Raw genomic sequence first — 14,614 nt, 5'->3', positions numbered from 1 at the left:
CCAGAAGTTCCTTCCAACCAAAGTTACTAGCAACTTTCATTGACCCTGGAAGGCCATATTTCCTCTGTGGAGAGGATTTGATACTGCATTAAGATAAAGACTGATGCTCCAAGACTGTTGTGGCAGATGTCCCCTGTTGATTGAAACAGCTGTGTGAGCTACTGAGTTACCTCCAAGGGAAGTTTTCACATCTCCCAGCATACCTGAATCTCGGTTTCCAGTAGTGGGATGGATTTAAATCTTGGGCAACACATTTTTATTTGTGAGCGCTCTTTCTATGTAGCTGCTTTAAGTCACCATTGCACGTGGTGGGGGAATACTGTTCAGAGCCAGGATTTGATGTTTGTCTTGTGACCATTTGGCATGACTGTTCCCATTGCTTAAGCGGATACCTTTGCCAAAAGGACCTCTGGCTTCAATTGCATTTGCCTGGGAGGAGGCATCAGTGCAATTCATCCCAGTCTTACTGGGAGAGCTGCAATGTCCTTATGTGGCTGCAAAGATTCAGTTACCTTTGGAAACAAAGTTCATGTGAACATGCTATGTCCTCAAGTCAGTCCACTGTCTTTCCACTCCTCCAAATAGCTTTGAAATCATTGGTTTCCATTAACTTTAACAGAGATCTCGGAGGGGTGTTTTTGTTGGTTGTGGTGTATGTGGTGTTTTGTTTGTGTTTGTGGTTTTTTTTTTTTTTTAAAGCAAGCTTCATATAAGTTATGTGACAGCAAGTGACTGCAGAAGAGATGCTGTCCAGCGTCCCTTGAAGGCTGGTGGTGGCCTTCTGTGGGGAGTTTTTCTCAAGTTAAGGAGACGTTTAGGCTGGAGCTCTGGATGCTGATGTTACAGGGAACATGGATCCAGAGGACCGGAGGAGATATCCTTGGAAATTAGGCTTCAGTAACTGCGTGCTTGGGGAGTTTCTAGTTTGGGTTGTTTTCATCCTTTCAGAGGTTGGTTTTATTTCAGAAAGAACTGTTTAATCATAGATATGTGAAAGAAGCAAGGGTTAGAAAGGGTATGTTTTCTTCCTTAGGCAGTGTTTCCTAAAGCAGGTCATGACCCTCTTATGCAGGAATTTTGCAGCTGCTATCCTAAGGGTTGGAACTGTATCTTAGAGCCTACAGAGGCGAAAGCAGGGGGTATTAAACAGATCCTAATATGCACTCAGGGTCTCTTTCCTCCCCCTCCCCCCTTAGCCCTCAACAAAATGATCTCCTGCTTTTCAGGAATAAAGCAGCAAGCATTTGGCTGTACCCGGTTTTCATTGTTTTGCTAAGCTGTTATGCTGGAAGAGATTAACTAGGGAGCGAATTTTCTCCGAAAGCTGATCTTGAGGGAGGCTGAGGGAAGGGCCTCAGCACTGACCTTGATCAGAGTGCCTTGAGGTGGGGAGCAAGCATGAATTGAGCACAAGAGCATTAACCCCGTGCTGCCCACAGCCTTGCGGCCGTGCAGCCTGCAGGACTGCAGTTGGATCTGATCACAGCAGATCTGCGTCTGCTGGGAGAGTTGGTTTGTCTAAGTTGTGCCACCCTAACATAAACTGTCCTTGTGTTTTTCTTCTCATTGAAGGTGGTTCATAGCACCCAGGAAATCACTTCGTTCCCCACCTTTCCCCATACATTTGTTACCTGCTCCTAAAATTTAAAAGAACTTCCTTGCTAGGCTTTTTATTTTTCTCTCCGTTGGTGTTGTCATCTCTATCTATGCTTGTTTTCACTTAGCAATGTGTTTAGCATCCTTCCTGCAGCTTCTGTCCTTTCCTTCTTTTGCCACCCTGGAATTTCATAAACAAATTGTATGGCTGCAAAGCCTGAAGTGGCTGTGTTGTTATGTTTTCTGTACTCTTCGAAGAAGTACGGAAACCTGTCTTTGTTTGGTCCCAGAAGCATGGCACGCCACCGCTGCTGCTACCAAAGAGCAGCTTGCTTGTGGCACATCGTGCTGCAGCTTGGCTTAATCCTTGCTTGATATGCTTTTGAGATTTCATTGTTTCTCTATAATTAAGTGCTACAGAGGAGCTGAAAGAAATGACGAATTAGCGGGAGAGCAGGTGGTGATCGAACTGAAGAGAGCTGCCAGAGAAGTAGGAGCAGCAGGGAATTAAATGGGAGGAGCCTTGAGTTCAGATGATTCCCTGCCATGTGCCCAGAAGGATTTAGTTTGGGATTTCATTACTGCTCAAATAATGCTATACACCCATAACAGATCAGGTCCCTGTAGGATTGGGCATTGTCCAAACACTTAGTGACAAGCAGTTTTTGCCCTGAAGTCCTAGCAAGCATTGATCAGGCAGACTTGAGGACTGGGGAGGAGCTGTAGCATGCATGGTCCTGCTTTTAATTAGTCTGCATCTATTGTTTCTGGTAGTAACATCTTAAAAAACAAACAAACAAAAAACCCCAAACCACCCCCACACCCCCAAAAAAAACCCCACAACACCAAAACCAAAAAAGAACCCGACACAAAGCCATTCTTTGTGTAGTCACTTCTATAAAACCCTGGACTTTACTGTTGTCTTGTGATACCACTACTGTAGACCAAATCTTTCATGTCTGGAGTGTAAGAAGCATCTCTTGCCAGTCATGCTTACACCAGTTGGGTTTAATTGGTACAGAAATCCTGGTACATCATCTTGTAGGGGCAAGCAGATGTACGCTGAACCTATTGAGTGTCTGAGATACCCAGAAAGAGTCTTTGAGCGCAGTTGATGAGGACTGTGCAGGTGGCTTTAGAGGTGAAAATATGCACTGCAAAACTAACTGAAGAGTGAAACGGGTTGTGTGACAAGACAGTCCTCTGAGGTGCACAGTCATATATTCTTACAGCATCTGGTTTGTGTAATAGCCTTTGTCTATTACTATGCAGCAAGACATCCAAAGAAATCATAATACTGGTGCTTTGAATGTGTCTGCAGCAATGTTTCTTCTGGGATCTAACTGTTTCCAAAGGAATGATAGAGGCACAAGTGTTTGTTTTTTGTTCCGACTTCCAAAAGGTGGTTGCTGTAGGGAGACCAGCAATGCTAGGAAATTCAAACTCACTTCTACCTTTTGTCACCACTTCTGTATGCGTTGCTGTCTTTGTCTTGAGTCACTTTGTATGTTTTCACTTTTTTTTTCCTCCCAAAGAAGCATCAGAAAAGTTTCGAGAAGCAGGTACTGGGTGGAGGGGAGCAGGTCAGTGCAACCCATGATTCCCAGTGAGGGGGACTATGTCTGTGCTGGGGCTGCTGCTTTTGTATTGGAGTCCTGCATCTTTTAACTGCTGGGCAAAGTGACCACAGAGAGCGTATGTGAAGGTTTGCTTTTCAGGTGTTTGTCCCGTGCTTAATATTGTGTATTTCAGCCCTGTTCCTGGCAGTCTAGCCAAAGTCAGTTGTCAAAACCTCCTCCCCTTGCTTTTTCTGAGTGCTTTTTGTTAATGTCTGCCTAGGTTCTTCCATTGTTTCTATCCTTTGCTCAAGACCCTGCTTATGGCACTCAAACTTCATTTTCAAAGTCCCTTGTAAATAATCTTGCCCCGTTGCTGTCCTTTTTGTTCCACCTAAGCTTTTCCTGGTAGCTTTGTTTTGCTCTCTGCTACGAATGGTCTCTGAAGAGTAATACATGTGCAAGTAATAAATGGCCTCAGTCTTGAACTTCTTAAAAACCCATTTGCTTCATGAAATAGTACAGCCTTAGCAATCTTGCCATTTTGTGTTCTGCACATTGCCTCCTTCTGCCATTAAAATGTAAACTCCTAAGTGCAGGGAATCAACTGGCAAGCTGTAGCTATTGTCCAGGGTACACTTGCAATGCCATATAAAGTGAAGTGAAACTCCTGTAGCTCCACTGTAGTGGGGACTGGTTGACGATCAGAAGAGCCAAGTCACAGAGTTTAGGGCTTTGTAATTTATTTCAGTGTGACTTTGGATGGAGCAGTTTTTCCTCTAACTTTCAGAGCTGGATTACAAGTTCTTTCCCCACCTGGCACTTTATTCGAGTTCGGCTGTGACACTGTGCAACTCACTTCAATGAGTCTGTTGATGGTCGTTGTAGGGAGCTTTGGTATCCTTTGTTTGAAGATGAGGTTGCAGGGGTTTGCCCTCAGTTTATCTGAACAGACTAGAAAAAAAATAGAGTTCTCAAAAATGTTGTGCTTGACCTGTGTTGCAGAATCTGGCAGTAGATTTTACAGTGTTAAGAACAGGAGAATCTGCTAAAATAGGTGTTTTACTTCAAAATGCAAAATAACTGTTCTCATCTCCCTCATCAGCCCAATGGGTTCAGTTCAACAGTTATGCCTGGGATAATGAACAAAATAGCTGTGGTTTTATTTTTAATAACACTTTCTTAATATTGGCAATAGGGAGCTCTTGAGCTATTTTCCACCTATTCTACAGCTTTTTTATTAATTTGAAATTATTCCTTTTCAGTGAAGTGTGTAAAATGTGGGGAACCAAGATCAGGGTAGAAAGTAAAGCAAGAAGGTGTCCTATTGATGAGACTTGAATGTTGCAACTATTTCTGGAGGCCAACAAATATGGTGGTAACATCAATTAGATTTTGTCTCACTTGCAAACTCCTTTTGATATCAAAGGATATCATCTTGTTGAGCAGTTTAAATCCAGAACTCTTATTACTACTTCTAGCAGTTGAACAACTGTACATTAAAATATGTTGGTTTTTTTACCCTATCTAAATTTAAATGTTCTCTGGCTGTGGTTTTCAACCCAGACACTGAGGTAGTGTGCTACTATGTGAGAAATGGAACTGAACAGGCTTGAATGAAGCCTACCTCATGTCCTTGCATAAAATGAGGGGAGACGAGAACAGCAATTAGTACATAAAAATATTTGAAAAATCTCATTAGTGTTGGTAGCAAAGAGTGTGACTTGTTTCAACACTTTGGGTGAACATACCAGGTTAAAAGTCTGTGACCCCAGTGGCCTTTCTTTTAAAAGCATACAAGAAGAATCGTTCCTCTGTTACAAGTAAGGTGGAGTCTGGGGTGGGTTTTTTGTCTGCAAAGCTATAATGATCGCTCATAAAGACCACTTCTTTTCATTTGGCTAGCCCAGTACTTCAATGTTGCAGCTGAGCTGACCTCCTGAGTTGCACAGACCTGGAGCGTGCAGTGCCCGTGGGGTTGCCTTCACTGGGTTTTCACCTGGCTTTGCTGTCTGTACTAACTGGCACTCATAGTTTTGTTGTCTGACCTCCCTTCCTTTCTGCTGAAGTCCTGGAAGATGTTGCTAACTATCTGTGTTTCTCACCCACAGGGAGTGGAGCGACTGCGGTGGTGCAGGCAGCCTTCTGCGCTCCGAAGAAGGAGAAGGTGGCAATTAAACGGATCAATCTTGAGAAGTGTCAGACAAGCATGGATGAACTCCTGGTATGCAATCAAAATTGTCTGGGGAGTTGTATTTTGGTTAGCATGATCTGTTTGCCAAGTACCTTAAACAACCTTTCTTGAGGTGGTGTGAGGGGACTCGACTGATTTCACTAGAGGCAGTCCAGTTGTCCTGGTTGTGGGACACTACTTAAAATGTTAAAAAGAACAACTGTTGGAGAACTTCAGGCTGTTTGTTTAGAGCTAAGCACTTTGTATAATCCCTTTGTTTTGAAGAGAGTTAATGTGCAAGTGTGAAGCTCAGCTGTACCCATAAGAGCTCTGCAATTTGAGAGGGATCCAGAGCTACAAGCTTCCAGAATCTTCAAATTTTAGAGTTGGCTTTTCTTTCTTTTCCTTTCCTGCAGTTCTTTACATTTTTTTCCCCTTCACCTGTGAAGAGAAAAGCTGAATGAATTAGCTCTTGTTCACAGTCTCTTTCTGGTACTGATGCCAGCTAAGGTATGACTCTGACATATTGCAGGCTGCCATATGGAAACCCCCACTAATTTGAGTTCAGGACAGGAGACAGAGTCCTTAGGAGCTGTAGCTCTGTAATTTTCTTCTGCTGTGTGCCTCTTTTTTTCAAGATTTTTCTCAATGGAAAACAGCTTCTGGCAGGTAGCCGTGGTAACTAAAATTTCCTTTTTCTCATCTGGCTTGTATGTTGATGGGCTTCGTCTTCTCCTTTCCTCTGTGTGTGAGCTGGTGCTTCTGTAGCGCAGCAGCTGTCACATCCACCTCACGCGTGAAGTAAGCATTCCTGTGAACATTGAGGTGTCTCCCTAAAGGTGAGAAAGCTCTCTTTGGTAAAACTTTCCATAGTAAATATTGGCTGGCAGGGGTTGAGGAAAGGTGGGAAGATCAGGCCTTGTATCACCTTTCCTTTTAAAGCAACTGTCTAGGATTTTTTTTAATCCTACCTGTCTGTCTTCCTGCTTGCATCTTGACAGCTTCTGTACTGTTACCTCAGGCACTTGTTTTGGTGACTGCAATTGGAAAGTAGAACAGACAGAACTCAGGCGTCCTGGCTTGCTCTGCACTTGTATGATCTTCAGCAAGTCACTTGAACCATAGTTCCAGTTTCCATCTAGTGACTAATGCTATTTTTTATTGTTATAGCTATCTGCAAATCTGCTCTTACAAGGGGGAAAGGCTCCATCCAAGCTGTCACACTTTAGTGTGCCTGTGAAGGGTTGCATGTAGGACTCTTAAGATGACCTGTGTTCAAATCCTCTTATGGCTCATGCTAGTGTAGGAGTTTGAGATCTCTTCCCTTTTCACAGTCGGTCTTTTTGTCCTGATACCATTCCTTGGTACTCTTCTTAGTCTTTTATGTGCCTTGTCCATACTACTCTCTCAGTTGTATTCCTAACTGTATTATCATGGTGTAGTAATTGAGACTGTTAGTCTTTGAGTAATTACCAATTCTAGCTAAAAGGGTTAGGTTCAGAAAGATATGCTGCAGAGAGACATGGCATGTAATTTTAGATAAGTAGTTCTAATTGCATATTTCAAATCTCTGGCTAACCTGTTCCTCACAATTTTTCTTGTGATGGGTAGGACTGCAATGAATTGCTCTTGTCAGCTCTCCGAAGCTTCCAATTTTGTCACCAGATCTAATGTGGGTCCTTGGGTAGGCTTGTCTATGCAACTATAGATATTCTTGAACTTAAAGTCATGGAAAGGTGGAGGGGGGAAGAGAATGGTTCTGAGCTATAGCAGCTTCCTGGGGCAGCGGTTGCCAAGGTAAATGTATTGTGTGAAAAAAGTGTTTTCGCTGGGTTTGTTCTGAATTTGTCAGTTTATTGGATGTCATTTCCCAGTGCGAGAGCTGAAAGGATAGAAATTCCTGATTTCCCTGCTCTGTGCTCTTACCTTCCCTACTTTTTATCTTGTCTCCATATTTGCTTCTCCCCCAAAGTAAATATTCTCAAGCCTTTCAGTCTTGTAGTCTCCCTTCATGGCAGTTTCCCCAATCACTTTAATTACCATTTCTGAGCAACTACTTGTTACTGCAGGATTGTTTTTTTTTTTTTTCTTCTTCCAAAAAAATGTAAATGTAAGTCCATGCAGATTACAGTGGTTTTAAGAAGCAAGTGCAAAGAGAAGTATGATGAGTTCATATTGGAGTACGTTATGCCCCATTCTTGCTTTCTCCTCTCCCAGTGCAGTTAAAAACATGAACTTGGGCTTTTATTAGATCCATTATCTGTCCATTATGCTGAAGTTATCTGAGCAAAATAGTCAGCTTACGGTAAACCTTGATGCACCGCCTGGAGTCAGGATAATGGTCTTGTGCTACAGCACTACCCAGTTATCAGGCAGTGGGATAGAAAAGGGAAAATTCTTTTTTAATTTTTTTTTCCCCTGCAGTGCTTCAGACCCATAGACTTCTCTATTGACGCAAGCTTATTTATTCCCAGAATCTGCCTAGCAAAGAGGGTAAAACAGTGTTGTGTTGCTTGGGAGAGGGCAGAGAGAGCGGCAAACAGTTCTGCCATCGATAAGGATGACCTGTTTCTTCTACGATTCTTTCAATATCCATGCCGCTTAATGGGTGGCACTTCTGTTTCTTGGGATGGAGGAGAAAGGGAAGGTTAGTTTGGAGTGGGGTTAGGAAATGTATAGTAAGTGGCTCTGTCACCAGCTGAATGGATGAGTGGCCTTGAGCTTCCCTTAAGCTTCTATAGCAGCAGGTGCCCGGAGGCCAGGGGATCTGGGACCCCCTCCTAGCTTGTGGAGATGCCATGCTTAGGGTGATTAAGTGGTATAACTTGGCTCATTAAAGGTATTGATCTTGATCCTTGTATCTCAACATACGCTTGAGCCATGTGGGTGGTCAGGGATAACCTGTATGCTTTGCAAACACTGCATGACATTCTAGGTTAATGCAATGGATTAATTTATTGCTGCTACAGGATACGGAAATGCAGGAAGGACCAATTTTGTTGCATCATGAGCAAACGAAGTTGAGGGCATTCAGCTCTTCAGCAGAAGGGGTAATTGCTGTAAAAAACATAGACAGTACGGAGATGTGGCCTTTTCTAGCCCAGCTACTGAATTAGGTAATGTCAGTCAGGAATTTATTTCAGTGCTTGATTTTTTTATGTTTTTCCTTGTACATTTTTGAATGCTCCCAGATCTTTCCTGGACTGCATGTGGGATTCAGCTGGAAGGGAGGTACTATGTAGCTTATAATGACTCTGGGGTGTGACTGGGAGTAGAGTGTGAGGAGTCAAATACATTGTTGTCTACAATTGGTCTTGGACTTTTTGATTTGTTACCAAAGTTCCACTTCTTACTTGTCTTGCAACCCACAGTAGTTAAACTTATGCAGCGTTTGGTGTGTGTTTGAAAACAGTCTGCTCATGTGGTGTATTTCACAGCTGTGTTTTATTCTGACCTCTCCTTTCCTTTGTGGGATGCTGGTTGGCTTGCTGCTGTTGCTGCTCCTTGAAACACAGTGGTGTAACATCTACCTCAAAATAACCATGCCTCAAGCTTTTTTTCCTGTATAAGCGTTTTCGTGTTTTAAATAATTATTGATCTTAAAGGCCTTAAATCTCCTCTCTGCCCGGCAAACTGTGCTTCATTTTCGTGCAATTAAAGCTGAGTTAGCTTTCTTTCATCCAGATGGGTGGTTTTCCTCCATGCTTAGCGTAGCAGATGACATGAATTGTCTGCTTAGGAGTTAGTAGGAACACTGAATGGCAGAGAGGGGAGCATAAGCTATGGGGTATTTTACATTGGAGTTTCCCAGCTGGTGGGAACTGCTGCCTGTTTAGTTCCTAAGGTGATCAACAGGAGATGTGTTCAGGAAGGAGCATGGGAGATGTGGCGTTGCTTCTTCTAGAAGAAGACTCTGAATTCTTCCAAGTCTGGGACTGATAGGACTGGGCCTGACAGGTCTACACATGAGGAATGAAGTGAAGGTACTACTCTTCAACTGCTACGGTCAGAGGGCAGTTAAGGAAGCCAAGGGAATGAGTTTAACTGTAATAAAAAGAAATGTCCTTTTGAATTTCATGGAATTAACCTGGGGAGCTTGGTGCCAATAATACATAGATCAAACATTATGTGAGATTAAATCAACCTATAGTTGAGAAGGTTAAATTAGATAGGATTTAAAAAAAAGGATTATGAACTCCCTGGGTTTAAAGCGTAAGCCAACTGTTAACTGCCCAGGCTTAGTCAGAAGTCTTCCCTCTGGGCAGATAATTGTGTAACTGCTTGTTATAGGGTTTCACACCTCCTTTTGAAGACTTGGACAGGATACTGAAGTGGCTTTGATCTGACAGAGTAGTTCCTACAGGTGGATTAACCAGACTATAAGGTTGTTGGTAACAAAGCAGCAGTCTGCTGTAGAAGTGGTACAGACACTTCATCCATGCCTGTCATCTTATGGGAATTGCCATTACAATTACATTTCCAGTCTTGAGGACCTTTACGCTTGCTCCAGGGTAAAAAGTCCCCAAGTGTCAGTGCCAGAGAGTCTGATGTATAATATGTGGCTTCTCCATGGTTATTTGATATGCCATGTTATGTGTTTTCTTGCACGATGGGATTGCAGCTTTACAGAAGACTTAAACCTAAGCTGTGTGCAACTTGGTTGTATTTGTTCTCAAAGCAGCAACAACAGAAATCTTAATTACTGTGCTGGTTGAAGGTGGTGGTAGTGTTTGTTGCCTTTTTTTTTTTTTCTTCTTTTTGGTGGGGGTGATGGATAAAGTTCAGTATGAACATGAAGATTAATGATGGGTGAAATCCTGAATGTAGAATGCCTTCCTTCACTTGGCCTGGATGAGGGTGAGATGGTGTGTATATATATATCACTTTACAGAGTTTGAAATTGACTGTGTGTATTAATCACAAATTTAAGGCATTGTTGAACTTTAAACACTGAGTATTGATCTGAAAGCTGTAACAGTCAGTGATATGTTGGCACATTGGGTAAAGCTGTCTTCACTTGTATCTGTGAGATGAGTCAGTCACTTGCCGGTTCGCTTTGTGGCTGAAACCAATAAAAAATGGGCACACATGAATCACTACACTGTAAATTTTTTAAACATCTGCTTCCTTCAGTACGGTGTCACTAATACTGCAGACCTTGAAAGAAGGAATGACCACTGAATGATGCTGAAGAATAGCTATTGAAAGGGGCAACTGCTGAGTGACTTGCCACAGGAGTGGTTTGCTTCCATCATCTAAGATTAATTTATAGATGAAAACTTTCTATCCCTTTCAGAATTGTTTCCTTCTCCACTCTTGCTCTGAACGGGCTAATCTAATCCCTTTCTAATTCTGCCAGTCTGTGTTCTGTAGCCACGTCTTGAGGTAAGGGGTTGAACTGGATAATCTGGACATGGAAGTTGGATCAGAATGCCTGATTTTGAGCTCTGTGCTTTTCCCCATCTCCTTCAAAAAGTGCCTCTGAAGTTGATTGTGATAGGGGAATGTTGTTGGCTTTTTTTATGCTGATGTTTAAAAAGGGGAATGAATTAAAATTCTCAATTTTACAGCCTTTTAGTTAAACCATCAGAATTTCATTTGGAGTAAAATTTGAACAGTTACGGCTGCTTGTAGGAACAGAGCTCTAAATCCTGCTTTAAAAGGATGAAGAGGAGCGTTTATGCCTTATACCTTGGGATTTTAGCTGAGAAGTTCTTTGCCAGCCATCATTGGAACCAACATTGTATTCAGAGGGGACATCACATCTGACCTGCTTTGATTTTTTTTTTTTTTTTTTTTTTTTTTTTTTAAACCCCCTGGGCTGGGTTTGCTTTCCCTCCCCAGTTCTCTTATGGTTGTGATTGCCTTCAAATAAGGTAGCCAAGTCGACAGCTTTCTGGATTCCTCTGAAGTTGCAGGTAGCCACATAAAAGCAGACTGTTGCTGTGTTGTCTCTTGAGTTCATGTCAACATGTAGGAAGTAAAACTAAATAAAGCACAATTTTCATCCTTGTATTTGAGAGCAAGTGTCTTTGAAGCATGCCTCAGGGGCAGATAAACACAAAGAGTAGAAGGTGATGATGTGAACAGAAAATACCAGTAAGAAAGCTCAGCTAGTAGCTTAAATACAGCCTTACCTGCTTTCTATCTCTGCCCCTATTAACTCAACTTCGGTTGTATGTCAGAGGGCAAATAAATGCACTTCCAAAATAGCAGATCTCCAGAAGTGTGTCTGACTTACAGGAGACTAATGGGTTTCTTACGATTCTAAATTATACTTCACAGCAGTTTTATTAGTGCTTCAGAAGCCTTGAAATGCTGTTTTTATTGCGCACAGAAGTACTGAAAACATTCATCAGAACCCTTAAAGGCCTCCACGTCTTCCATTATAGCTAATCCCAGTCTATTTGCTTTTGTTATTTGACAGTGCAGGTATTTTTGATATCTAGCCCAGGGTGAGCATGTAACCATCTCCAAAACGTTGCCTGTGTCTAGACATGTTTTTATCGGTAATCCATTCTCCTTAGCTGAGCAGAAGGCAGTGTAATTTATGCATCCTGAAACAGGGAATTGGCAGTAAGGCCGTGTCTTGTAACTGAAGCCACCTAGTGTAAGGGCTGTCTGTGTGTACACAACTGGATGGAAGAGCTGTCTGCCATCGACTGGGTCCGCGGATGGTTTGAGGGGTCTATATCAAGTCCCACGTGACTGTTGGCAGAGTGAGAATAAAGCAACATTTCCAGCTTAAAAGTTGTATGTAGCAGCCCAAATAAATTCTCATATTTAGCACTGAGAGTATTACAGAGGTATAGAAGTCACCGAGATTTTTATTAGGAGTCTTCCAATATTGTTTCCATGCTAGTGAAAGTGAGGGGAGCACAGTTGTAACTCAGCTATTTCTTCTTTGTGTAATTTGGGGATAGCAGTCGCGTTAGGGTGGAGGTAGGGAGAGGAAATCTTTGCCTGCTATGACTTTGTTGTTTGAAGAGCAGTGAACTCTCTGGAAAACTTTGGAAATTGTGTTAAAGCTGCGTTTACTACACACAGAAGGGCTATTGCTGCATTTTATCCCCTCCCGCTCCCTCTTTCTGTAAATATGCTTTTGAGCAGAGCTCCCCGGTGATCCTTGACTGGGATTCCTGCCTTAATTACACCTCTTCAGCCCTTGCGTTTGTACTGCTGTAGCACACTGTTGTATGTACGACAGAATTGGCTGGGTTTCAATTATGTGAGGAAGTGTTTTAACCGCAAAGCCCACTGTGATTTGCCAGGATCAGTTCAAACAGTTGTATGCGTTGAGCCTCCAGGATGTTGGTACCCTCTGTGGGGGTGAAGAGGAATGAAGCTTTGATGTAGCTGGTGTGAGATTAGCCTAGAAAATGATGGAAAATGGGGTGGGGGTCTGTGGGTGAGAGGGAAAGTCTGCCTGACTGCTACTCTTTCATATTAGTAATAACGTAAAAACACTGGAAATTATGGGTTGTGATGCAATTAATTATTCAGGGCTGTGCTACACTGTGTGAGAAATGGTTTAATCTGCCTATGTTACACATCCACTAGCTGATGGAGGTGTTTAATTGCATAGACCAGGTTTGTGATTATTTATTTTCCCTCTTTGTGCACCAAAGCATATGACAGACTTCAGCTTTTTTTTTTTTCTTTCTTCAAACCGTGCTTCCCAGCCCAGGGAGCAGACTGTAGTAATGAAAGAGAGAGGAAGTTATTGGAAAAATAATAAAATAGTAACTAAGTGTCACGGAATGGCTGTAATATGCTGTAGTACAGAGCTGCTCAAATAGCAGAGATCTGATCCAGGTCTATGCTCTTAAATAAACTTGGTCCGGACTTTGTCTCACCATCTCCTGAATTCCAGTGGGGTACACCAGTATGTATAAAATATGCAGTGTTTGTGTATATTTCTTGTACTAATCTGTTGATCTCCCAGGGAGCTGGTTCAAAATATTTTGAGTGGTTTAGCTAAGAAAAGATAAAAACAGCTCCTCTAGATAATTTTTGAGGATGGTGGATTTGGGGCATGTCCGGCTGATGGGATGCTTAACCAGTCAGTGTCCTGCTTGCTTCTTTCCATCTGTGTTTCTTCTGGTGCCATTTGTGCATGTGTGGTTTTTTTCATTGTCAGAGAGAGAAGTTAGGCACCTGGATTTGTTTGCAAGTTTAAAGAAAAAAAAAAAACAAAAAACAAAACTTTAAATTAAAGCTTTAGGCAGAATGCTAATTTCAGGCTCAGAGACCAAGATTGTGTCAGGTTTATGGATCCCTTAACTAGGGGTCTGAGCAAGTCCAAAATGATCCTAGGGTAAGCAAATGAGTTCAAAACTCTGAGCTCAGCGAATTTCAGAAAGGTTATGTGGATCAAAAATCTTGCACTTAAAATTATAGACAGCAGCTCAGAGCTTCCCAACCAGCTGGGTTTTCTGCAAGGAGTCTGACAGAAGGCACAAACCAGTCACTGAGTCTGAGCTGTGTTATCCAGGGCCCCAGTTCCCATCTATCCCCTGGTAGAAATCTGAAGCAGGGAGGAAAACAGAACATTTTTGTTGTCAGCTTTGTCTTAGGGTGTTTCTTTTTTTTTTTTATTGTGAAGCAATCTAACTAGGAGGAATTAGAAAACTCTAAAGGTGCTGATTTATTTCCTTTTTGAAAAATAGCTTGACACAAGCAAGTGTTTGCAAGGAAGGGAGCTGAAGCTGTCGGAGCAAGCAGAGGATATTATTTCAGCTTGTATTTATTTTCATGGAGTGGTTTTCAGTCAATGAGTAAGCTATGCTGAGATGAATAGCCTGCTCCCCAGCTCTGCAAATATCCTTTCCTGTTTAGAAGGATTCTTCTTTAATCTGCTTATTGGAGTTTCCTGGAAAGTTGGTGCCTTTTCTGTGGAAGCAGAAAGAGGAACAAATTGTGTTTGATTCCTCAAATGCACCTACTCCCTGAAAAGCAGTACTAAAGTGGATAAATCAACATTAGCATGTTTCTTTGTAGCTGTGATTGCCAGCTAAACCCTTGCCAAGGGGAAAGCTGTGTGCCTTTACGCTATACTCAGTCACAAGCAGAGCTTTGTATATGAGCAGGAGAAGAATATGCTGTGTCTGTGGAGTGTCCTAGACGTGGGTGAATCCTCCTCAGAGCTTTCTCTTGTAGTTTGGTACCAGGGAGGCCTTGTCCGAAGAGGGAGGAAAGGATCAGGGTGTGAAGGGCCCTTGCTGTTCTCCTTGTGTGTTTGGGCTTATGGGACTTGGCGGAGTCTGTGTCATGGGGAGAGTGAGCAGTG

At 42.4% G+C, this 14,614-nt stretch overlaps 1 protein-coding gene across 1 annotated transcript in view; it reads left to right on the top strand.

Moving 5' to 3' along the window:
- The window catches only part of OXSR1 (oxidative stress responsive 1), an 87,243-nt gene that overhangs the window by 11,818 nt on the left and 60,811 nt on the right, over positions 1-14,614 (top strand). The window contains exons 2-3 of the mRNA XM_009890479.1: positions 3,132-3,165; positions 5,264-5,376. Coding sequence (XP_009888781.1) covers positions 3,132-3,165; positions 5,264-5,376 — 147 coding nt within the window. The remainder of the gene's footprint in view (positions 1-3,131; positions 3,166-5,263; positions 5,377-14,614) is intronic.

Source organism: Charadrius vociferus, unplaced genomic scaffold (assembly GCF_000708025.1).
Source record: "Charadrius vociferus isolate BGI_N301 unplaced genomic scaffold, ASM70802v2 scaffold608, whole genome shotgun sequence".
Taxonomy (NCBI): domain Eukaryota; kingdom Metazoa; phylum Chordata; class Aves; order Charadriiformes; family Charadriidae; genus Charadrius; species Charadrius vociferus.
Note: the sequence above shows the minus strand (reverse complement) of the source record. Positions and strands in the feature narration are given on the sequence as shown.